The sequence below is a fragment of the Thalassophryne amazonica genome, chromosome 17 (genome assembly GCF_902500255.1).
Source record: "Thalassophryne amazonica chromosome 17, fThaAma1.1, whole genome shotgun sequence".
Taxonomy (NCBI): Eukaryota; Metazoa; Chordata; class Actinopteri; order Batrachoidiformes; family Batrachoididae; genus Thalassophryne; species Thalassophryne amazonica.
In genome coordinates, this window is record NC_047119.1 from 40,729,948 (window position 1) to 40,756,123 (window position 26,176).

General features: G+C 40.7%; 1 protein-coding gene and 1 long non-coding RNA gene across 5 annotated transcripts in view; one reads left to right on the forward strand and one right to left on the reverse strand.

Annotated features, from left to right (window-relative positions):
* LOC117528859 lies at window positions 1-21,050 on the reverse strand. Its single transcript, XR_004565899.1, has 3 exons — window positions 20,920-21,050; window positions 10,349-10,355; window positions 1-38 (listed from the first exon to the last, which is right to left on the reverse strand). It is a non-coding gene; the product is annotated as an uncharacterized LOC117528859 (long non-coding RNA).
* The window catches only part of mfsd14ba (major facilitator superfamily domain containing 14Ba), a 26,312-nt gene continuing 6,506 nt past the window's right edge, over window positions 6,371-26,176 (forward strand). For 2 of the 4 annotated variants that reach the window (XM_034191433.1, XM_034191434.1), the window contains exons 1-10: window positions 6,371-6,641; window positions 8,599-8,691; window positions 9,670-9,732; window positions 9,826-9,953; window positions 11,872-11,986; window positions 12,668-12,886; window positions 12,961-13,074; window positions 14,194-14,265; window positions 21,451-21,563; window positions 21,639-21,736. In XM_034191433.1, the coding sequence (XP_034047324.1) occupies window positions 6,570-6,641; window positions 8,599-8,691; window positions 9,670-9,732; window positions 9,826-9,953; window positions 11,872-11,986; window positions 12,668-12,886; window positions 12,961-13,074; window positions 14,194-14,265; window positions 21,451-21,563; window positions 21,639-21,736 (1,087 nt within the window). In that variant the 5' untranslated portion in view covers window positions 6,371-6,569. The remainder of the gene's footprint in view (window positions 6,642-8,598; window positions 8,692-9,669; window positions 9,733-9,825; window positions 9,954-11,871; window positions 11,987-12,667; window positions 12,887-12,960; window positions 13,075-14,193; window positions 14,266-21,450; window positions 21,564-21,638; window positions 21,737-26,176) is intronic. The other 2 variants (XM_034191432.1, XM_034191431.1) reach the window with 2 other exon arrangements.

A 26,176-nucleotide genomic window follows, 5' to 3' on the forward strand; every position in this document is an offset into this window, starting at 1 on the left:
CTGGTGGAGTGGGTGGCTGGAATGAAAACCTGCACCCTCTCGGCTCTTTCTGGAACAAGTTGAATACCCCTGGTATAAACGTTTCAGTGGTGGGAGGAAACCATGCGCACACAGTGGCGGTTCTACACTGAATTACTCCCCCTGGGCGAGACTCCTCAGAGCACCCCCCCCACCCCCAAAGAAAAACACAATTTTTTGCACAAACAGCCATTTTTCTTATTTTATAATTATTTTTAATATTTTAGAAGTGCCCCCGAAATTGCAATTGAAATTGACATCAAAAGACTGCAGGCAACAATATAATTGTTATACAAAACATCCATGAATTGCAAATTTGAATAAACATGCCCTACATGCTAAATGTCTATCAACAATATTCATTTATCTTTCAGGGATGAATTAACTCCTTGGTTACTGCCTCGAAGTTTGCCGCACTTTTAGTTATGACGGGTTAAACTATGCTTTGTCACAAAATAGAGTTGTAACAAATGGCAAATGTTCATCTTTGAAACCACCTACAGATATGAAAATTTGCTTGGCTAATTACACGGCCCAACATTAACCCAAGTGATGGATATAAATAATAACTGAGCTTGTAACAGTTTTGTTGCAAGTATGAGTCATTCTTCTATTGAAGCATGTGTTAATTTTACACACATTACTATTTTAATATTTGAGATTTCTCCCCTAAAACATCCACCCAAAAATAACAGAATAATTCTTTAACTAGTGCAAACATTAATTTCTGTTATTTGCCTGTAACTCAGCTTCAGCCAATTTACCTCACAAGATCTCATAAATAATTTATTAGTAGTAGTAGTAATAGGATATCCCTCTGACAAAGTCTAGTTTATGCCATTTAGCAGTGTGTAAAATAATAATTTTGAAAAGACTGGCAATTTCTCGGACCATTTTGAGTACACTTTTATGGTTAAATTAGATGTTGTGTTTGCTAAGATCGAATTATTGTTGAGCATATCAACTTAGCAAGCAACATAGAAAGAAGGCTAACAAACGTGTTACACCACGACCAAGTCATGGATACTGTAATCATACAGACAACAGTTGCATTCCTCTTTTTGCTGGTTTCTCATCTTTTTTTCTAAATTGGGCACCTGATGGCATTGACTGTTTTCTATCCATTTGTCTATTTGACACCCAACAATCAACAGATTTTTTTAACCCTCTGGAGTCCAGGGTATAATTGGCAGTTTTTTGTTTTTTTTTACTACTTTTGGATTTACCTTTATAATTTACCTTTAAAAAAGTGTTTACCTGGCCTTGTTTAGTGTCATTTATTTCATCACCTCACCTGCATGACTTTCCAATTTTCCATTCATTCTGACCTACTGTATTAACACAGTAAACCTAAAATCACACACACACACACAAAAAAAAACATAAAATTGGAGTAGAAAAAGGTGTGTTTTTTTTTTTACTGTGAATACCACAAACTTGTTTAACAAACCATTTTCATAACTTCAAATGTAAATATAAATTGTAAATTTCAAAACATATGTACAAATGTAGCAAAAAAAACAAAACAAAAAAAAAACAATGTTAAATACAACTATGTACATAAATGCAGGAAATGCTTCAGGCGTTTTTTTGTACAATTATTTACAAAACAGTCAGATTTCACAATAAGATTTAGAATTTCAAAAACATACGTACAAATATAGTGCAGGAAATGCTAATGCTAAACTATTTAGAAAACAAGCAGATGTCAAAATAAGATTTAGAATGTAAATATAAATGGTAAATTTCAAAAATATATGTACAATGTAGTGCAGGACATGCTAAACTATGTGCAAAATAGTCAGATATCACAATAAGATTTAGAATGTAAATATAAAATGTATATTTCAAAAACATATAGTGCAGGAAAAGCTAATGCTAAACTATTTAGAAAACAATCAGATGTCAAAATAAGATTTAGAATGTAAATATAGATTGTAAATTTCAAAAACATATGTACAAATGAAGCAAAAAAAAAAAAAACAATGTTAAATACAACTATTTACATAAATGCAGGAAATGCTTCAGGCATTTTTTTGTACAATTATTTACAAAACAGTCAGATTTCACAATAAGATTTAGAATTTCAAAAACATGTACAAATATAGTGCAGGAAAAGCTAATGCTAAACTATTTAGAAAACAATCAGATGTCAAAATAAGATTTAGAATAGGGACATCTGTTTTGTCTGTGCCACACAGTTGACACACCAGGCTGCACTTGCTTGACACTGCTGATCTAACAATATAAGATGAATGCATTTGTTGTTGCAATGTCAAGGAAGTGCAGCAACACTGTCCTGTACCAGCGTGCAGTTTTCTGATGGGTGGAGTAGCCCTGGATGAGCTGGTCGACTCCACCCATGTTTTTATTATAAGCCAACAGTGGGGTAGGACAGGGAACGTCTTTCACCGTCCAGCGTCCATCCTTCTCATCCTTCTCATCCTTCACCCTTCTCCGCACTGTCTCACCCAAAAACGTATGATGGATGGTGGAGCACACAGACACCTCCCATGTGTCCATCCACTTTACAAATACCTTCATGTTAGCCAGGTCCATGAACAGTTTGGGACTCGTGTAAAAATTGTCCATGTAAATGTGGCACCCAGTACCAAGTGAGGGTGGCTGGAGCAGGTTCATGACCACATCGGACGACAACCCGTGCTCACTTGTGGTCACAGTCGTGCCAGTGTAAATGGTGAACTTGAGTGTGTAGCCATTACTTGAAACAGCCAACACAAAAAGTTTCATGCCCCATTTTCTTGGCTTGTCCTTCAAATATTGAGTCATTCCAGTTTTTGCCTTCGTCACCACCATCCTTTCATCCACTGCCAGCTCCCTCCTCGGGTGGTATTAAGCCTGGCAGGCACTGAGGATGTCATCATAAAGAGTCCTGACTCAAAACAGTTTGTCATGACCTGCTATTCCCTTTTTTCTATCATTTTCTACATTCTCATCTGGATCACTTAGGTGGATGTTCCAGAATATTGATCTAAATCTGTCTCTGGACATTACTTTCACTGGAAAGGGCACAGACAAAATATGACTTTGTTTCCAGTAGTCCTGGAGACTTGGCAGTGACACCAATGACATGTATATCAGAAGTCCAGAAATTTGTACCAATGACATGTATATCAGAAGTCCAGAAATTTGTACAGATCTTCCATTTCAAAGTCTGTCCAGTTGTATTTTTTCCCCAATGCCTTGTTTTTTGTAGCAAATTTATTGGTGTTGGTGCAAATTGTTCAAATTGTGTCAGTTGCTAAAAACAAAAGATAAAAGTCTTTTGGACTTTGGGTGGAAAGTGTATCAACCTGGACTCCTGGTGTTCTCCGAGGCTAAAATCTGCTTACTGCTGGACCAGTGTCTGCATCCTCCTCCGTGTTCCAGCAGTCAGCGCTGGGTCGTGTCTCTGCTGTGCGTCCGAGCAGAGATCTGGATCTGGAAACAGAAGCGCAAGCTCCGACCCTCTCTTCAGATCTCCGTGTGCACGTTGGTGGATCCACCTGCTTCGTTTGCTCCTCCAGAACAGAAGAGGGATCATCTCTTTCATGACCAGAATCCTCACTGTCTGTTTCAGACTCTGGTGACGCGCTGCATGCTCCATCTTCCTGCAGTTCAAAAAATAACTGAAGTGCTTGCTCCACATTCATAAAACACCTCATTTTTACGAGAAAAAAAAACCCCAAACAAAAACAAAACACTAACCACACACGATTCCCACCAGTAATAAAGAAAAAACGCACACCCTCAGACCCGCGTGGCGTGGGTGGGCTGTGATCAAACACACGTGGGGTTAGTGACTTCTGATTGGTGGAAAATTTCATGAGCCAAACAATGAGGAAGAAGGAGTCGTATTTCTTCCCACAGCTGTTACTGCTGCAGTAGAGAAGGAAATGATCCTTTTGGCTGCGTGTGTGTACATAAACGTGCAGCAAAAAATGACAAAAATATTCATGAAAATGCATGGCATAAAAAATACTCATAAGTCAAGTTATATGAGGCCTATTAACAAAATTTTAAAAGTGCTATAAACGTTGAAGTCTCCACGTTCAACACACATTTAAAGGGAGTCTCAGAGTGCAGCAGATTGTTACTTCTGCTTAACTAGGTCATGTGACTTTTTACACGAGGGCACGTCATTCGACTCCAGAAGGTTAAAGTGCTCATGCCCATGGTCCCCCCCACCTCCATAAATGCCACCCCTGGTGGCTGCCCGCTTCACCCATACCAAAAACTGCTACTGTGCATGTACACACACCCACACACACACATACACATTATTGGCCTTTGGTGAAAACAAATCCATGTTCTTTGCTGTGAGGCAAAGGTTTTGACATATTGTAATAGCCAAGGTTGGGTAGGATTACATTGAAAGAATACATGTGGATTACATGTATGTATGTACAAACATTTGGATTACTTGTAATCTGATTACTTTTGGATTACATTTCAAAGTAATCCTACCAAACCTTGGTAATAGCCAAGTGGCCTCTGTGTGCATGTGTGTGTATGGCTTCGGGGAGAGCTAGCTGACATTTGCCATTTGGTATGCTTAAGTAAGTAGTTTGGGCCAAGGGTGAACGCTGCGAAAATGGAAAGTTGATAGGTAGGTGAACATGGTGTGTGTGCGTGTGTGAGCGTCACCTGCCCTTCTTGAACAGCCTATAAAATGTTATTCAAAGCTAACATACAAATTCTATCAAGAAGGGCTGAACACCAAAACAACACAGACACAGACAAGAACAAAAGACGAGTGGTGACAGTAATAAGAGTGAGGTGATGTCATATGGGTAACATGAAAGAGGCGGAACGCCCACAATACGACATACCAGGACAGACAGCAAACAAACAGTGACAGCAACAGTCTGCTGTCACCATCATCATCATCATTGTCCCTGTATTTATTATTACTGTCATCAGTATGGTTATAACGTTCATAATCATTGTCATTATTATGATTATTATCTTCATAATAATTGTCATTAACATCCACACACATCATCATCATTGTCACTGAATGGAGATTAACTCGTTGTTAGTAACTGATGACGTCAGAGAGCTGCTCACGTTTCAGCACAGCTGTTTGCTTTCTTCATCATGTTTTATTCACAAACGCCACTTCCACCGACACGTGATCACCAAACGTTATCGCACGGCAGAATGCTGCTTCACTTTCAAAATAAAAGCCTGTTCGGTTGTGACACCGCTGGACGAGAGACCCGGATAAATCATTCAGTCCATTCCGGACAATTTTTTTTTTCATTAATTAATTAATTAATGAAAAAAAAAAAAATCAAGATCCTTTCAGCCAGATTGTTGCACATAACAATTCTGAAACAATCAATCTGGGTTAACTGAGTCGTTTGTAAAAGATGAATTTTGATTTGTTGCAGGTTTTCAAATTTAATTGCACACTTTATGTTTTATTGGCGCTAAACTTATTTTAAATGTTTAAAACCTGTTTCACACCAAGACTGAAGAACTTTAAAACAGATCACACTTTTTCACGCACATAATAAGTACGTTTAGATGGTAGCATGAAGTCCACACTGAGAAATGGGGGACTCGAACCTACGACCTTGTTAATGAAATGAAAAGAAATATGAAACAGCTTATTAATCATTTACATAGCCACATGTTAAGTAAACCAGTAGGTGATAAGTTCAGTCCCAGTCCCCCTGTTGAAAGGAAATGTGGGCATCTGGTGTCTCACTGAGGTGCCCTTGAGAAAGATCAGAAAGAATGTGACGTATCAAATAAAAAAGAAATAGAGTCGATAGCCCCGTGACCCTTAACTGGAATATTGAAGATGAGTGCGTGTGCGAGTCGATATGTTACATTAATACAAAGTGTGCCTGCAACTATTGATTATTATCAATTTATAAAATGTCCAAAAATCACTAAAGCCGTCCATCACAGTTTCCTGCAGTGTGACATCCTCCAGTGTTTAATTTTGTCTAAAGTACAAAAATATTTAGTTTTCAACAAAACCGAAAATCACATAAAAAAAAAAACACCGACATGGAATCTGGGAATGTTTGACATTTGTAGAATTTTATAGCATTTATTCTGCTATTTAAACAATGTTAGACTGAATAGTTAATATTTAAATAGTTAATAGTTAATCCAAAAGTTCTCAATCTTAAATTATTGTATGGCGTGCCTTTTATGTGTGTCTTTTTGTGCAATATGGTTAAACGCTTGGATGTCTACTATCTGTCATAATAATAATAATAATAATAATTTCTTAATTTATAACTATGAGGTGCCGTCATTACTTGGCAATATTTTAATAAATTAATGAAGATGATGATGATGCTTTTATTCTGAAGAGTTTGATCTGGTGTGGTAGTTGTGTGTACTTTGACGGAACCGGATCGGATCAGCTCGGGGGATTCGAGCCGACGGTGGATTCATCCTTTTTGCGGGGTTCTGTGGCTCTGAACACGGTGTAGCCGTCGGTACCGTTCGTAGGTTCCGGTTCGGGGCCTGTCCGGGTTGACAGCCAGCAGCAGGACATCCCAGCCGGATGCGGGTGTGAGGCGGACATGGCGCCGGAGCGCGAGCGCTCCGGCCGGGTGGTTCTGGTCAAGAAGATCGTCATGAAGGACGGAACCGCGGTGAGTCCCCGAACCATCACTTTACACCAACACACACCGTCAGAGCACAGATCAGAACACAGGTTCAGGCCATGCTTAAAGGGCTGTCAAATTAGATCAGATAATTTACGTCATTTTAATGCAATAATTTACGACGCGGCGCATTTTAAATGTAAATCTGAGATTATAATTCGATTAAAATTAAAACACTGTCATGTGATGAGGAAAACTGGTTCAGACATTTTAATGCTGAATAAATTTTATACATGTAGTGTTTATATTATATGTATGATATATATAGTATAAAACATTTAAGATTTTAAAGATGTTAAAATATGAAAATGTTACTCGTGAAATGTATTAAATCAGTTTTAATTTTGTTTTTTATGTGATGTAATGTTTACCGAGGATGAAGTTATATAACACCGTCAGACCACATGGGGGCGCTGCTGAGCCCAAACACTCATTTTTAACATCATTATCCATCATCAGAAAGATGATCGCGGATAATCGATCATTTTTAGCTATTTACTAAGAACAACATAGTTGTTTTGTTTTGTTTTTTGTTTGTTTGTTTGTTTTCTTCTTAAATTTGTTGTTTTTGTATTCAGTGAAGACAAACTGATTTCACATGATTCAAACTGCTTTAAACAGAATCATGAGTTTTCTTAATCTCCAGACTAGCAGTAAGGCCTCCTCTCATGGCTGTCATGATGAGTGACAGGACGACAGAACCGTGTGTTTCCTCCCTAGGTTTGGAGGAACACAGTGTGCTGGTTCCTCCTCAATCAGGCTGAGGGTCAACTGAAGACGGATTCTTCGAATCAGCATCTTCTTGTCTCCCCTTGGGGCTGTCACAGCCACTTTTCCAGCTCCTTATCTGGGCCAGAACTTAAGCCTGGGTCCCACCGAATAATGAAGGATGAAGAAGGAGCCACGCATGGGTGTGGAGTGATTATTCAAAGAATGACCCAAACGTACATGACTCTCCTGTGGATGATATCCAGTGTGACCTCAGACATGAAGCTCCTCAATGTGGACAAACAGAGTCTAGTCATCGGACGGAGTCTGATTGTGTTGTAACTCCCAGATTCTGTTCTGAGCACCAGTTTTACTTGTGTTTGCAAGACTAAGATAACATCGGTCCAGACTCGGCAATCTGCGAGACTTCAACCGAACACTGAGGGAAGCTACAAGATGTCTGTGGTTGGACTTCCTAAACTGGGCACTTCTGTTGAACCTCCAGTTCTGCAGAAGTCTCCAGTGGATTCCCATGACAACATGGTCAGTCTCCATAGCAATGCTGCTGGTATTAAAGAAGAAGAAGAAGCCTTTATTGTCATTGTACATCGATGACTAAGTACAACAAAATTTGTCCTCTGCATTTAACCCATTCTAATTACATTTAGACACAATTCAGTACTATGTCCAGCTGTGTGGTTGTTCACGTTGAAACCAGGGTCCAGCAACTTGTAGTCCACAACTTTTGCAAAGTTAAGGAGCACTGAGTCATTTCCACAATGATTATGAGATCCATATGGACCAATGCAGTCGTCGTAGCCAGTCCTGTTGCAGCCGGTGGAATCAGCCGTGAGGCGTGGACTGTCTCCTGTGGGGCAGTCATCAATCCCTGACTGAAGCTGTGAGGAAAAAAAAATCTCCCTCACAAGATGTCACTCACTGCAGTCAGACTGTAAACTGAACAGACAAACACCCAGAGAGTGTTTGAGTCTCAGGTCGGGTCTGGGAGAGTGCACTGTTGCTGCGCGTCTCCACATCCAACAGAGTACAGATTAACCACCTTGGGTTCTGATAGCAACTTCATTCTTTCAGTACACCAAAGATTAGAAGGACTACACTAATAGTAGAGAGTACTAATAGTACTGAGATCTGGCTGCTTCCAGGTTCGAAGGTTTAAAATTTAAATATTACACTCTGTCAAAATGAATAAAGTTTGTTTCTTATATGTTGGCTCCAGCAGGGCATTGGCAGGCCCAGCGTCTGTCACGCGGTGGTGGTGATCTTCCTGGAATTCTTCGCCTGGGGTTTACTGACCACGCCCACGTTGACAGTGAGTAGCCACGCCCCCTTTTAAACATCCTGTTCGAGTCTCAGACATCCGGCTCATTTGTCTGCTGCCGTGTTCATGAAACATTTTGTTGTGATGATGTGTCTGTGTGTGTGTTTTGGCTTCAAACCCACACTCAACCCCAAAGTTTCTTCTGTATACTTCAGTAAGAGACAACTGTAAGTATGCATATATGTCCCTCTCCTGTCCAAACGGGACCTCAGCTTTGTTGCTGAAGATGAAGTTTTCAGTCTCTGAATCAAACCTGCTCTGGGGCAGGTAATCGGCTAGTTTGTAATAAATGTAAAACCACCATATAAAAAAAAAACAGACTGAAAATACCGAAACTAAGAAAAACAAAAATTGTAAAACTAAAAAACATGGGTAATTATAATAACAGAAGCTTTATAGTATAAAACAAAATTAAGTCTATATGTCAAAATCAAGTCAGATGCAGGTGAAATGAGTCTTAAAAGTTTGTCAGTTCTGAAATCTAAACATGAACTATTCCAAAGATGAATCCAAGCCATGGTGAGCGCTCTGTCTATTTGTACCTGAATCTGTCAAGTTTCAGACTTCAGTGGTTCTAAATAAAGGGGCAACAATCCATTTAAAGCCTTAAAAACTAACAACAAAATTTTCCATTTCCCATTAATAGAAGTGCGGACAGATTTGAAACCAACTGCCGATGACAACGGGCAAAAAAGCAAACCAACATGTAATTTAGCCAACTGAGCGAATCTGTTTATCACATTTCGAGGAGCTGTCAGTGATCGGTGATGAAGACAAATGATCCGCTTGTCTAAACGTCATTGTTTGACTTTATTCAGGCTGAGGAATTTTAAATCCGTACAGGGTTAATGTCTTTTTATTTGAGGTTCTGATGGAGTGTTCTCCTCAGAGGAGGCTGGTTTAAAGCCATGTTCTGCAGCCAGCCTCTAGGGGGTGATAGAGATTTTTTTGTGCTGTCTATCTCTGCAGGTGTTACGTGAAACGTTTCCGCAGCACACCTTCCTGATGAATGGCCTCATTCAGGGCGTCAAGGTAGAGTTTTTACCATTTCACACAAAATGTTACAGACGGTGAAACATCAGCTGTTTGGACTGTGACTGACTGACCCCGCCTCTTCTTGTGCAGGGTCTACTCTCATTCATGTCGGCTCCTCTGATTGGTGCATTGTCAGACGTGTGGGGCAGGAGGTTGTTCCTGCTGGTTACCGTGTTCTTCACTTGTGCTCCGATCCCCCTGATGCGGCTCAGTCCTTGGTATGAGTCTTCATGTGGAGAAACACAGAATCTGAATGAGGAGGATTAAGGAGGTCACAGGTTCGAGCCCCAGGCTGGACAAATAAAATCTTGCTGGGGAAAGTGAAACTGCAGGAGTTGTCTTTCTCTTGCTACTGCACCTAAGGTGCCCTTGAGCATCCTCACATAAGCTGCCAATTTTTACTCTGTATCTCAAACACGACATTTTATCATAATTTTGATTGTTTATTAATTTAGATGTCATAATTAGAATTTAGTATCTAAATTTATTTTGAAATTCAATTTTTTTGTTTAGTAGTTTTTATTTTAATATTGTAATTTAACATTATCATTTTAATTTTGTGTGCCTAAATAAAATCTTTTTTAATCTTATTGCTTCAGTAGAATCTATTGACCGTAGTCCTTATTTTTATTTTCTTAGCTGAAACAGAATTCCACAGTAATTATATAATTGAAAGAATTATTCACAACATTTCTCGGTGTCCCTGAATCCATCAAGACAGTAGTCTACTGGCAGAGCTGGCAGCCGTTCCGCATTGGGTGACAGTCCTGGTATTTACCCCCATGTCCTGCGGCCCACATGAGTGTGTGTAGGACGCCCATTAGTCCCGCAGTTGTGTGGGTTCAGGCACACCCCCGGACCCCTAGTTATGCTTCACGCCATTGGCTCCCGCAGCCACGCGTGGTTTTCTCGCATTGGTAAATTCAAATGTTGGCAGGTATGTACTGGATTGATGTGTATTATGTGTAATAAGGTTCTGCTACTAGTCTATAAAATTGTTCATGGACTGGCACCTCCCTACCTAGCTGACCACTTAAACCTTACGTGCTGGCCCGGGCTTTGAGTTCTCAGGGTGGCAGGACTACTTTGTGTCCCTAGGGTGAATAAGAAATCTGCGGGTCATAGAGCTTTCTCTTATCGTGCCCCTGTTCTGTGGAATTTCTTCCTGCGTCAATAAAACAATCAGATCCTGTGGAGACTTTCAAGTCCAGACTTAAGACACACTTATTTTCCCTTTCGTATGACTAGCATACTGGCATAGTATATGCTTTCTACACTTTTCACTCTTTTAATTCATTTTATTAGTAAACGGAGCTGCCACGGCCTCAACTTTACCTAAATTCTGGGTCTTTTAGTGAAGCTTAGAGCTAGTGGCCGGCGATCACCTTAGTATTTCTTCAGTTTTTCCTGTTGTTTAATGCTGACAAACTATGCTGTATTTCTTGTCTTTCTGATGCCTGATGCTGTTTTTTCTCTCTGTTTAAGCTGCAGCTTCATCCAGAGATGGGTGTGGTATTCGTGTTGGAGACTCTCATGTCCTGTGCACCAACAGCATTTCCTGTATTTTTATTTTGTGAATTGTTCTGTAATTTATCTTTGTAGCATGGACCAAGCAGAGGGTCACCTTTTTGAGTCTGGTCAGCTTGAGGTTTCTTCCTCAGAGGGAGTTTTTCCTTACCACGGCTGCTCTGGGGGTTAGTAAGGTTAGACCTTACTTGTGTGAAGCGCCTTGAGGCAACTCTATTGTGATTTGGCGCTATATAAATGAAAATAAATTGAAATTGAAATGTGATCCAGATCTGTGTGTGGAACAGGTTAAGCCTCAGCGGTCTGTTTGTCTCTGCACCTCGACTGATTCAGAAGTGACTCAGATTTTTAGTTCATTCTCTTGAATTGCCCTGCCCCTGTCTCCATGGCAACAGAATAAAAACTTGATTGGATCATTCCTACAGCAAAGCTACCTGATGCTCTCAGTTTGTTTCTCAATAATCACATTGATGGATCTTTAGAGGAGGTGACGCTGGAGGACTCAAACTACAGTTGGCAGTTTCTGTTTGTATACATAATTCTGTTGAACTTCTAATTTTTAAATCTGCAGCTCTGAAATGTTTTCTGTCTGTGTGTTTTTAAATCCAGGTGGTATTTCGCCATGATCTCGATGTCTGGTGCCTTCTCTGTTACCTTCTCTGTCATCTTCGCCTATGTCGCTGACGTGACGGAGGTGCGAGAGCGGAGCACGGCGTATGGTTTGGTGAGGAGTCAAGTCCTTGTTTTCCATCTTTAATATGTTTTGAGCTGTGCTTGTAGAAGGCGTTGTTTGTTTGCTTGCTGTCAGGTCTGGACTTTGTGTGTGTGTGCGCGCGCGTGTGTGAATGAGAGCGAGAGAGCAGGTGTGTGTGAGGGTGTGTGTGTGTGTGTGTGTGAATGAGAGAGAGAGCGGGTGTGTGTGAGAGAGAGGGTGTGTGTGTGTGTGCATCCTCTACATTATCTGTGAAATATCTTACTTAAGTTTTTGCTCTGATGTCATAACAGGATCAGTGTATCTGCAGAAGGAACAACAACAAAACGAAAATGCTGTAAAGTTGAGATGAGAATCTGAGTTTGTCAGATCTGTGTTTGTTAAGCTTGAGTTTGATGTTTGTTGACATCATGTTGCGGTTTAATAATGACAAATATGTAAAAAGCTGATAAAGGAAATATGACTTATTCTGATTTCTTGATGACATCATCAGGAGTGTTGATGGTATTGATTGACAGATGTGGGTAAGTGTGTAGGAGGGGTCCAGTCGATCGAGGCGTTGTTTTGATGTCTTTTGGATTTCTGTGACATTGATGATCCAGACATCTTTGTGTCGCACCAGTTTCACACGTTTTCAGTGTTTGGTCTCTGGTGGGTTGTCCAGCATTTAGAACTTGTCCTCCCGTCCCACAGGTGTCAGCCACATTTGCAGCCAGCCTGGTGACCAGTCCGGCCATTGGGGCGTACCTCTCGGCCTGGTATGGAGACAGTCTGGTGGTCCTGCTGGCCACTCTTATCGCTGTGGCGGACATCGGCTTCATTCTGCTGGCCGTGCCGGAGTCTCTGCCGGACAAGATGAGGCTGAACACCTGTGGGGCACCGATCTCCTGGGAACAGGCCGACCCCTTTGCAGTGAGTACTCAGAACCACAGTCCGTCAGGGTAAACGGTGATCTGGTTCACGTGTGTGACGGTTGTCTGTCTCAGTCTCTGAGGAAGGTGGGTCAGGACTCGACGGTCTTACTGATCTGTATCACGGTGTTCCTGTCTTATCTGCCTGAGGCGGGTCAGTACTCCAGCTTCTTCCTCTACCTGAGACAGGTGAGACTGACTTCCTCTGCAGTGCTTGTGTTACCACGACAACAGCAATATCACTTCTGCTGATACCACAGACCTGAATCCTTTAATACTCAGCATCCAGCATCCGTGACAAAGGCTCATCTATATCTTCTTTAGATTCACCCACAGGCCAGCCCAAAACAAACAAACAAACACAAACTCCATAAAATAAACAAACATCAATAAACCAGAAATTTGTCCATTTTTAATCCCAAGATTTTAAACAGAATATCTAGGTCAGAAGGTTTTGGTCTAATGCTTCCTCTGAGTGAGTCCGTATGAAGACCGTGGGACTGCGCTCAGGCTTCCAGGGCCAAACATTACATGAGGATACTTGTCAGTTTTCCTGTCATTATGATCCTTTTTCATTATTGTTCTATTGTGTGCATCTCATGAATAAAAACTTCACTGTGGGCGTGAAAAGCAAACAAACATCCAGACCTGTCAATCAAAGCGTAGTACTTTTGCAGCTGCAAGAAGTCTGTCCAGCGCCTCACTTTCTGTTTCCTCATCTAATTGTGTGCTTTGGGTTTTTTGACAGTCTGAGTTTGCTGTTAGGTAGCCGATGCAAGTTCTCCCTAACAGCACTAAAGCTAACATTAGCAAAGCTGAAGTCAGCACACGTAGATTTCAGTCACTAATATTGATCTGAAGACTGCAACAGGAATTTTGAGCTAATTAAATTAAAGTTGCATGAGTCTCTGAATTTGTATCGTTTACATGGTAAATCATTAAGGCAATTAAAAAAAAATTATTTTCCCAGACCACGCTGCAAGTGCACAAACACTGAAAGTAGCTGCAGAAATGGAGCTACTTTCAAATTAAAAAAGGAAAGAAACAAAAAGAATCAGTTTCCTTCAGCTGTTGATGTGTGAAACTGCTTTAATTTTGCAAACCTGATTTATAGCATCAATTATCTTTATCATATTTTACAAAAACATATAGAATGTTGTAGATGTTTTTCCACATATTGTGTAGCCATGGCCTAAAAAATAATAAATGCCACAGCGCTGCTCCTCAATAATCTGAGATTATTAATATTGATGCATCTTTCATTATGATGATTGCTGTTTGATATAATGAGAATTTTTGTCTTTGTAGGTCATAAACTTTTCCTCTAAGACCATTGCTGTGTTTATCGGGGTGGTGGGCATTCTGTCCATTGTGGCACAGGTAAGAAATAATCAAATATCAACACATTGATTTAAAATACATTTCATGAGGAAAACATCCTCAAGAATAAAAATCTTATATTTCTATATTGTGAGGATCCAAATGGCTTTCCCCCAACTGCTTCATATTGTGTGCTGCCCTCTGGTGGAAGGCAGCAGCAGAGTTACCCCCAGAGTGCAAACACAAGATTACTTTTTTCGTGTGAAGCTCTTGTTTGTTTGTTTTGCCTGATGGTATGAGTTCTTCTCAAGTCTCAAGTCAACTTTATTGTCATTTCTACAATACATCACAGACATATTGAGAACTGAAATACCTGATCTCTGGACTCCCTGACCTCACAAAAGAAGATATTTAAGAATATAATAACAAAGTATAAATATCATGTGTAGAGATCTAACAGCTGTAAAAAGACAAAACGTTGTAATAGTGTAATTGTAACAAAATTATACAAAAGATAAATGTAAACAAACAAATACTTGTAGTGCAAAATGACAGGACAACATTCAGCAATAATGGATATGTGTAAATTCCATGACCAGAGCAAGAATATATACAGTCTTGTCCTGCCACCAGCTCCCCAAATTACTTAAGCTCTGAAAACTATTATGAATATTTTTATAGAACAGTTGTCTCAGTACTGAACCCTGTGGTACACCACTGGACACAGTGAGGGGAGCTTCATATACTTTTCAAACCAGCTACTCGAATGTGTTTAATAATTATTCACATTCTTGTCATCTTTTTCATCTGAATTTATTTATTTATATGTATTATAACCAAAACTGTCTAGTAGTTTTAGGGGCCAGGAACCCAAAATACACACGAACAGTTTTCTCTTGATTAACTCTGAAAATCAATTGTCATACTAGTGTGGTGGAGTTTTCAGGACAATTATTCAAAAATCACCTGAAGGCCCTGTCACACCTTGACAATTTAGCCTGTGTATGCTGACCATATTAAAAACACTGGCATGTGTGCATACGTGTAATAAATGAATGCAGCTGTCAGACCTTGATGATTAGCCTGCGTATGTCGACAGCCTGTTTCCATCCAGTGGTTTGAGTCGGTACTGCACGGTGTGGTGCGGGTCACAAACAGAGTAATTTAATATTATTTTATTTTATTTTTTTTATTTTTTATCTTGGTGGACCATTTTCATTGTGAACTGAATGCTGATGAGTCAACTGACTGTGCTAACTGCTGCCGTAATGAATGGAGTGCTGTGACTCTTTAAACTTTTAAATCGGCGTGCGGTTGCTTTCTGATCAAGTCCGCTGATCAGGTCATCACGGACCTGAATAATGAAACGCTGTGATGATTTATACTTTTAAAGCACCAGTCGACCGCGATCAGGTGTGTTCAGACCTGAATGAAATGATCTGTCAGTGTGGTGATCAGACAGACAGCGATGGTGCTTTAAAAGTTTAAAGAGACACAGCCCTTTATTAGAGGTCTAGTCACACCTGATCGATCGGGTTGTCTGATGATCACACTGACAGCGACGACGTTTAAAAAGTTCATCACAGCTCTTCTGTGTGATCAGAGCGCGACACCAGCATCCTCTGAGAAATGCACCTGGAGCAGAAAAACCACAGAGGGACTTGCTTTAAAACGCTATGTTTCCAGCCATGACAAGGTATTAAAGTATTTTTAGACATAGACGTCGTTTTCAAAAATTAGGAGCTTTATCTGGATACGTGTCCGTCAGGCTGTGATGGTGAATTGGACTGAAACGAACAGGTAAGAGTTCATATTTACTCCGTGTGTGAATGAAACAGTCTGTTCGCATGAGGACTGCAGCTTTCAGCCAATCAGTGACGAGCATTAATGGACGTATTTAGACTTATGAGTAAATCACAAGAAACATGTGCCAACAATCACAAAACTTACTTACAGCTTATGTCTCACATGTGCAGGATGTATGAGTCACACGCTGGCATGCGTTGAAAATTTTCAGCATACGCAAAGTTTTTCAAGGAGCTCAGCATATTAGGCCGAATATCAGCGACCTTCAATGTGCTCTTAACTAATTAAAAACTTACCCATAACTTATTAGACTCATGCCAGCGTTTTTTTAATATGGTTGGCATATGCTGGCAAAATTGCCAAGGTGTGACAGGGCCTTTAAAACTGTTTAGAGAGTCAGATAAAAATTCTAAGTCTCAGAATAACAGTTTTATTTGCTGGGAAAGGAAGTGATCCAAAAACACCCGGACAGCTTCAAAACACAAAGGATGACAGTTACCTTTATACCCTCACAGGGGTCAGTTTCTGTACCCCACGTGGGTGGTCTTTCCAAACTTAGCAAATTTTACACCAATAAAAACAGCTGTCAATGACATCATTTATGCAGGTGTGATGAGACCACTTCTTGGTAAATCTCCTGGCCTGGAGACCTCATCTCTGGGTCACAAAAATGTACCCTTCCTTTACAAACCCAAATTATCATCATCTTTCACCATTCTTTATGGTTTTAATTCAATATTCCTTTTCTTCCGAATTAAATCCTTTACTGAAATTGCACCCTTAGTTCCAAAGTCTGGTTTCTTGGTTTTTGTCTTTTTAAATAACATACATTTTCACACTATATATATTTAGCATGCATTATTTGAATATATCAGGTGTTTTAATAATTAACTAATCTTTGCAAAAAAGTATACAGTGGTCCCCCTCATTAGTGGCCCCTCTCAGGAGAGGCCACCCCGCATATACAGCCACATTTCTACTGCAACAACTGTCTTTCTATTGATTTCACCTCTCAAGAGGCCACCCCTCAAACATGGCCAGTGGCCCTCTTAAAAGGCCCTCTTAAAAAGCCCCTCAACAATGGCCATTCCGTGAAAATTCCCAACTGTGTTTCCCCACAGAAGTCGCATCCAAACTCTCCCACAAACGTGAGCTTGCGAGATTATTCCAGTAAACAAAAGACGAAAGAAAAACGGCTCCCGCTGGCAAAACTTTTGCATCTCGGAAAAGAAAAGCATTAGAAGAAAAGGTGAAAGTCATTTGAATGAGAAAGGAGAAGTATCCAGGAAGCTGTTGATTTCAATGTTGGTAAAATGCAGATCAACAACATGCACTACATTAAGAAATTCTTGCATCATTTCCTGATGGTAATGCTTGACATTTCCAAGGCATCAGATGTTGCCAGGCAAGTTAAAGCTTTGATGTGCTTAACTGTTTAGTGGACGGATCTTGTTTTGATTTTCATATCGTTTTTGTGACTTTAAAGCAGGGGTCATCAACTTGGTCCAGAAAGGGCAGCAAGGGTAAAATGGACTGCATTTATACAACCCCTGGCAAAAATTATGGAATCACCGGCCTCGGAGGATGTTCATTCATTTGATTAATTTTGTAGAAAAAAAGCAGATCACAGACATGACACAAAACTAAAGTCATTTCAAATGGCAACTTTCTGGCTTTAAGAAACACTATAAGAAATTAGGAAAAAAAAATTGTGGCAGTCAGTAACGGTTACTTTTTTAGACCAAGCAGAGGGAAAAAGATTCTCAATTCTGAGGAAAAAATTATGGAATCATCAAATCAAATCAGTTTCATTTATATAGCACCAAATCACAACAAACAGTTGCCCCAAGGCGCTTCATATTGCAAGGCAAAGCCATACAATAATTACAGAAAAACCCCAACTGTCAAAACGACCCCCTGTGAGCAAGCACTTGGCGACAGTGGGAAGGAAAAACTCCCTTTTAACAGGAAGAAACCTCCAGCAGAACCAGGCTCGGGGACGGGCAGTTTTCTGCTGGGACTGTTTGGGGCTGAGGGAGAGAACCAGGAAAAAGACGTGCTGTGGAGGGGAGCAGAGATCAATCACTAATGATTAAATGCAGAGTGGTGCATACAGAGCAAAAAGAGAAAGAAACACTCAGTGCATCATGGGAACCCCCCAGCAGTCTAAGTCTATAGCAGCATAACTAAGGGATGGTTCAGGGTCACCTGATCCAGCCCTAACTATAAGCTTTAGCAAAAAGGAAAGTTTTAAGCCTAATCTTAAAAGTAGAGAGGGTGTCTGTCTCCCTGATCCGAATTGGGAGCTGGTTCCAGAGGAGAGGAGCCTGAAAGTTGAAGGCTCTGCCTCCCATTCTACTCTTACAAACCCTAGGAACTACAAGTAAGCCTGCAGTCTGAGAGCGAAGCGCTCTATTGGGGTGATATGGTACTATGAGGTCCCTAAGATAAGATGGGACCTGATTATTCAAAACCTTATAAGTAAGAAGAAGAATTTTAAATTCTAGAATTAACAGGAAGCCAATGAAGAGAGGCCAATATGGGTGAGATATCCTCTCTCCTTCTAGTCACCGTCAGTACTCTAGCTGCAGCATTTTGAATTAACTGAAGGCTTTTCAGGGAACTTTTAGGACAACCTGATAATAATGAATTACAATAGTCCAGCCTAGAGGAAATAAATGCATGAATTAGTTTTTCAGCATCACTCTGAGACAGGACCTTTCTAATTTTAGAGATATTGCGCAAATGCAAAAAAGCAGTCCTACATATTTGTTTAATATGCGCATTGAATGACATATCCTGATCAAAAATGACTCCAAGATTTCTCACAGTATTACTAGAGGTCAGGGTAATGCCATCCAGAGTAAGGATCTGGTTAGACACCATGTTTCTAAGATTTGTGGGGCCAAGTACAATAACTTCAGTTTTATCTGAGTTTAAAAGCAGGAAATTAGAGGTCATCCATGTCTTTATGTCTGTAAGACAATCCTGCAGTTTAGCTAATTGGTGTGTGTCCTCTGGCTTCATGGATAGATAAAGCTGAGTATCATCTGCATAACAATTAAAATTTAAGCAATGCTGTCTAATAATACTGCCTAAGGGAAGCATGTATAAAGTGAATAAAATTGGTCCTAGCACAGAACCTTGTGGAACTCCATAATTAACCTTAGTCTGTGAAGAAGATTCCCCATTTACAAGAACAAATTGTAATCTATTAGATAAATATGATTCAAACCACCGCAGTGCAGTGCCTTTAATACCTATCATGAAAAACAAAAGAACGCTCCAACATATCACTAGTATTTTGTTGCACCACCTCTGGCTTTTATTACAGCTTGCAGTCTCTGAGGCATGGACTTAATGAGTGACAAACAGTACTCTTCATCAATCTGGCTCCAACTTTCTCTGATTGCTGTTGCCAGATCAGCTTTGCAGGTTGGAGCCTTGTCATGGACCATTTTCTTCAACTTCCACCAAAGATTTTTAATTGGATTAAGATCTGGACTATTTGCAGGCCATGACATTGACCCTATGTGTCTTTTTGCAAGGAATGTTTTCACAGTTTTTGCTCTATGGCAAGATGTATTATCATCTTGAAAAATGATTTCATCATCCCCAAACATCATTTCAAATGATGGGATAAGAAAAGTGTCCAAAATATCAACGTAAACTTGTGCATTTATTGATGATGTAATGACAGCCATCTCCCCAGTGCCTTTACCTGACATGCAGCCCCATATCATCAGTGACTGTGGAAATTTACATGTTCTCTTCAGGCAGTCATCTTTATAAATCTCATTGGAGCGGCACCAAACAAAAGTTCCAGCATCATCGCCTTGCCCAATGCAGATTCGAGATTCATCACTGGATATGACTTTCATCCAGTCATCCACAGTCCACGATTGTTTTTCCTTAGCCCATTGTAACCTTGTTTTTTTCTGTTTAGGTGTTAATGATGGCTTTCCTTTAGCTTTTCTGTATGTAAGTCCCATTTCCTTTAGGCGGTTTCTTACAGTTCGGTCACAGACGTTGACTCCAGTTTCTTCCCATTCGTTCCTCATTTGTTTTGTTGTGCATTTTCGATTTTTGAGGCATATTGCTTTAAGTTTTCTGTCTTGACGCTTTGATGTCTTCCTTGGTCTACCAGTATGTTTGCCTTTAACAACCTTCCCATGTTGTTTGTATTTGGTCCAGAGTTTAGACACAGCTGAATGTGAACAACCAACATCTTTTGCAACATTGCCTGATGATTTACCCTCCTTTAAGAGTTTGATAATCCTCTCCTTTGTTTCAATTGACATCTCTCGTGTTGGAGCCATGGTTCATGTCAGTCCACTTGGTGCAACAGCTCTCCAAGGTGTGATCACTCCTTTTTAGATGCAGACTAACGAGCAGATCCGATGTGATGCAGGTGTTAGTTTTGGGGATGAAAATTTACAGGTTGATTCCATAATTTATTCCTCAGAATTGAGTGAGTCCATATTTTTTCCCTCTGCTTGGTCTAAAAAAGTAACCATTACTGACGGCCACAATTTTTTTTCTTGATTTCTTATAGTGTTTCTTAAAGCCAGAACGTTGCCATTTGAAATTACTTTAGTTTTGTGTCATGTCTGTGATCTGCTTTTTTTTCTACAAAATTAAGCAACTGAATGAACATCCTCCGAGGCCGGTGATTCCATAATTTTTGCCAGGGGTTGTATAGCGCTTTTCCATCTGCATCAGACACTCAAAGCACTTTACAGTAATGCCTCACATTCACCTCAATGTCAGGGTGCTGCCATACAAGGTGCTCACTACACACCGGGAGCAACTAGGGGATTAAGGACCTTGCCCAAGGGCCCTTAGTGATTTTCCCGTTAGGCTAGGATTTGAACCGAGGATCCTCTGGTCTCAAGCCCAACACTTAACCTTTCTGGAGCGAGTTGATGACCCCTGCTTTAAAGGATATAATTCTTGTGCTGTAATGTTTTCAGCTGAGATTGAGTGGAAGACATGGTTTGTCTCTGACTATACAGTAGTAAATAAATCTGTGATGTTTTTCCCCATACTTCATGCTTGTAGCAATACATTATTGAGTACTGTACACTTGCTGGATTTTGTCTCCCATTCAACAAAGGCCACCCATCTGATGTGGCCACTTTTAGTCTGCAGTTCAGGTGACCTTGATAGAGGGGGACCACTGTGTACTTATTCTTCCAAACAACTGTTGAATGTTATCATTAGCACACAACATAATCATCTTGTAACATTAGCGTATTAGCGTAAGATTCTCTTTTATTAGCACATCGCTCATCTTTGATAAAGTTTCTCCACAGTAGCGACAGTCACACGTTTCAGTTTGTATCCAGTGATTGCATTAACCAGTTATTAAAATGTGTTAATAAACGTGTTAACAGTTGTCCAACTGACTTCTAAAGGTCGTGTATCTCTTTTTGTCAGACTCTCTTCCTCACACTACTGATGAGGACTCTGGGAAATAAAAACACTGTTCTGTTGGGTTTGGGCTTCCAGATTCTTCAGCTGGCCTGGTACGGCTTTGGATCAGAACCATGGTGAGACCTAGTTTAAACTGATTTTGATCAAATATTAGCAAGCACAGACCTGAATTGCGTTCTGTGTCTGAACAGGATGATGTGGGCAGCCGGCGCCATTGCGGCAATGTCCTCCATCACCTTCCCAGCAGTCTCTGCTCTGGTGTCTCAGTCAGCTGATCCTGATAAACAAGGTGAGAAATAAAATCCATCCTCTTGGCTCGGATATTGATTTCTATAACAGACATTTATGTTAATGGGCGAGGACGTGACATGCTGTTCACCGTGTCAGCAATAATCTCGTTTCACGTCTTGGACAGAGATTTGCTCCGAGCTGAGCTGTTCTGTTGTTCACAAGAAGGTCATCGGTTTGATTCCCTGCTAAAGTTCTTGTCTGTGTGGATTTTTTTCTGGACACTCTGCTGTCCTCCTGCCACCTCAACATGCACGTTGGGTTCCTACCGCTGCTCTTGTTGGCTGTTGGGGGCAGCATTATGGCTCCACACTGCTCCTAGTGGTTAGATTGTGTATCTGATTAGTAATGGTGTATTCCCAAAGTATTCACAGCGCTTCGCTTTTTCCACATTTTATGTTACAGTCTTATTCCAAAATTGAGTAAATTCATTTTTTCCCCTCAAAATTCTACTCACAACACCGTTTCTGTGTAGGCTCTCAGTTGTCCAGGTGGTTTCCATAGTAGAGAAGCTTGAATCTTCGACTAGACTGGGTTGCTTGACGCGAGGACGTTTCGCTTCAAATCGCAGAAGCTTCCTCAGCTAAAATTCTTGCTCTGGTGGTCTGACTTCTGTCTTGACTCTTGTAGAGAAGAATAATGGATTGCTGATTATTCTTCTCTACAAGAGTCGAGACAGAAGTCAGACCACCAGAGCAAGAATTTTAGCTGAGGAAGCTTCTGCGATTTGAAGCGAAACGTCCTCGCGTCAAGCAACCCAGTCCAGTCGAAGATTCAAGCTTCTCTACTATACTCACAACACCCCATAATGACAACATGAAAAAAGTATTTTTGAAATTTTTGCAAATTTATTAAAAATAAAAACCTAAGAAATCACTCTTATGTAAATATTCACAGCCTTTGCTCAGTACTTTGTTGATGCATCTTTGGCAGCAATTACAGCCTCACGTTTTCTTGAATATGATGCCACAAGCTTGGTGTCCCTATTTTTGGGCAGTTTTGCCCATTCCTCTTTGCTGCACCTCTCAAGCTCAGGTTGGATGGAGAGTGCTGGTGCACAGACTTTTTCAGATCTCTCCAGAGATGTTCAATTAGATTCAGGTCTGGGCTCTGGCTGGGCCACTCATGGACATTCACAGAGTTGTCCTGAAGCCACTCCTTTGATATTTTGGCTGTGTGCTGAGGGTCATTATCCTCCTGGAGATGAACCGTCACCCCACTCTGATGTCAAGAGCACTCTGGAGCAGGTTTTCATCCAGGGTGTACATTGCTGCATTCGTCTTTTCCTCAGTCCTGACTAGTCTCCCAGTTCCAGCTGTACAATCTTTGAGGTTCTCTTATTTAACGGGGGTAACCAACGAAAGTCTCAATGAAGGACTTATTTCTAGAAGGGCCCACGGCACGTGTCTCTCACTCCTGCTGTTAAGAGTGCCAGTTGGGAGCGTGGCTGCGATCGGGAACTGAACCCGGATCGCTGGCGTCTCAGTCCAACGTGCAAGCCGTTACCCCACCACCTCCCTATCAGACCAGAGATTTTTGTTTCTCATGTTCTGAGAGTCCTTCAGGTGCCTTTTAGCAAACTCCAGGTGGGCTGCCATGTGTCTTTTACTAAGGAGTGGCTTCCGTCTGGCCAGTCTACCATACAGGCCTGATTGGTGGATTGCTGTAGAGGTGGCTGTCCTTCTGGAAGGTTCTCCTCTCTCCACAGAGGAATCCTGGAGCTCTGACAGAGTGACCATTGGGTTCTTGGTCACCTTCCTGACTAAGGCCCCTCTGTCCCATTCGCTCAGTTTAGACGGGTGGCCAGCTCTAGGAAGAGTCCTGGTGGATCCGAACTTCTTCCATTTACAGATGATGGAGGCCACTGTGCTCATTGGGACCTGCAGACCAGCAGAAATGTTTCTGTACCCCTCCCCAGATTTGTCCCTCAAGACAATCTTGTCACAGACATCTACAGACAATTCATTTTGACTTAATGCTTGGTTTGTGCTCTGACATGCACTGTCAACTGTGGGACCTTACATGTGGACAGGTGTGTGTCTTTCCAAATCATGTCCAATCAACTGAATTTACCCCATTTGGACTCCAATTAAGCTGTAGAAGCATTTCGAGGATGATCAGTGGAAATACCTGTGCTCAATTTTGAGCTTCATGGCAAAGGCTGTGAATACTTTTGTATACGAGGGCTGTCAATAAAGTATAGGTCCTTTTTATTTTTTTCAAAAACTATATGGATTTCATTCATATGTTTTTACGTCAGACATGCTTGAACCCTCGTACGCATGCGTGAGTTTTTCCACGCCTGTCGGTGACGTCATCTGCCTGTGAGCACTCCTTTGGGAGGAGTTGTCCAGCCCCTCGTCGGAATTCCTTTGTCTGAGAAGTTGCTGAGAGACTGGCGCTTTGTTTGATCAAAATTTTTTCTAAACCTGTGAGGCACATCGAAGTGGACACGGTTCGAAAAATTAAGCTGGTTTTCGGTGAAAATTTTAACGGCTGATGAGAGATTTTGAGGTGATACTGTCGCTTTAAGGACTCCCCACGCAGTGGGACGTCGCGCAGCGCTCCCAGGTGCCGTTGTCAGCCTGTTTCAAGCTGAAAACCTCCACATTTCAGGCTCTATTGATCCAGGACATCGTGAGAGAACAGAGAAGTTTCAGAAGAAGTCGGTTTCAGCATTTTATCCGGATATTCCACTGTTAAAGGAGATTTTTTTTAATGAAAGACGTGCGGACGGGTCCGGCGCGGTGTGGCGGCACAGGAAAAACACCTCCGTGTTGATAACCATTTGTAAAATCCAGGCGGCTTTTGATGGCTTTCAGTGGAGTGAGTATCTGAGAAATTGTTTAACAGTTGGGCATGTTCCAACTTGTCCTTAAGGCTTCCAACAGAGGTGTTTTTCCTGTGGCGGAGCGTCGCGGCGGCTGCGAGCCGACGCTGCAATCCGCCCGCACGTCTTTCATTAAAAAAATCTCCTTTAACAGTGGAATATCTGGATAAAATGCTGAAACCGACTTCTTCTGAAACTTCTCTGTTCTCTCACGACGTCCTGGATCAATAGAGCCTGAAATGTGGAGGTTTTCAGCTTGAAACAGGCTGACAACGGCGCCTGGGAGTGCTGCGCGACGTCCCACTGTGTGGGAAGTCCTTAAAGCGACAGTATCACCTCAAAATCTCTAATCAGCCGTTAAAATTTTCACCGAAAACCAGCTTAATTTTTCGAACCGTGTCAACTTCGATGTGCCTCACAGGTTTAGAAAAAATTTTGATCAAACAAAGCTCCAGTCTCTCAGCAACTTCTCAGACAAAGGAATTCCAACGAGGGGCTGGACGACTCCTCCCACAAGGAGTGTTCACAGGCGAATGACGTCACCGACAGGCGGTGAAAAACTCACGCATGCGCACGAGGGTTCAAGCATGTCTGACGTAAAAACATACGAATGAAATCTATATAGTTTTTGAAAAAAATAAAAAGGACCTATACTTTATTGACAGACCTCGTATGTGATTTTTTTTTTTTTTTTTTTTTATAAATTTGCAAAAATCTTTAAAAAAAAAAACTTTTTCACATTGTCATTGTGGAGTATTGTGTGTAGAATTTTGAGTTAAAAAATTAATTTCATCCATTTTGGAATAAGGCTTTAATATACCAAAATGTGAAAAAAGTGAAGCACTGTGAATACTTTCTGGATGCACCATATAAACACAGAAACGTGTTTTGCTGTGTGTAATACAAACACCAATAAAAATTAAATAAGATTATTCCATTGTCCTAATAACATCAACAAAAATGAATCCTGTGATTTAACATGTCTAAAAGTACTACAAGGACTCCTGGACAATACTGAATGTGTGCTAGAGCTGAGAGGAAAGCCTGAATGTGATATTAGAACAGTGAACAACAACATCAGCAGCAGCACAGAAATGTACGCTTGTTAAAGCCTTTGAATTAACGCTGAACCTCCACAAGAACATCTAGATTTTTTCATTTCAGCTCCGTTATTTTTGTTTACTAGGGTGGTCCATAAAAATGGTCAAAATTTTTTTGTCAAAAAACTTCAAGTCTCACCCTCTAAATTTGTTGTACCTAACATAAAAACACATCATGTACAATTTCATAAAACACTAATAATTTTTACTGGTAGCACACAGCCCTTAAAGATTTTGCTGGCAATAACTTTGTCATATAGTATGGTCATTTCCAGATATTTCCAAATTATTTCTGTCAGTTTAATATTGATATGTCAGGACAGAAATTATGGCAATACATTGGAAAATCAAATGAATTATGAGATGCAGTTCTTCTCATACATGTATCATGCTCCTACATTACCTACATACTGGGGTAGCGAAGATTTTGTAACAATCAAACATTGCATTTTCATTTTATTGATAAAATACTGTTTCATTATTGATAAATTTAAGTAAGTCTATGCTTTAT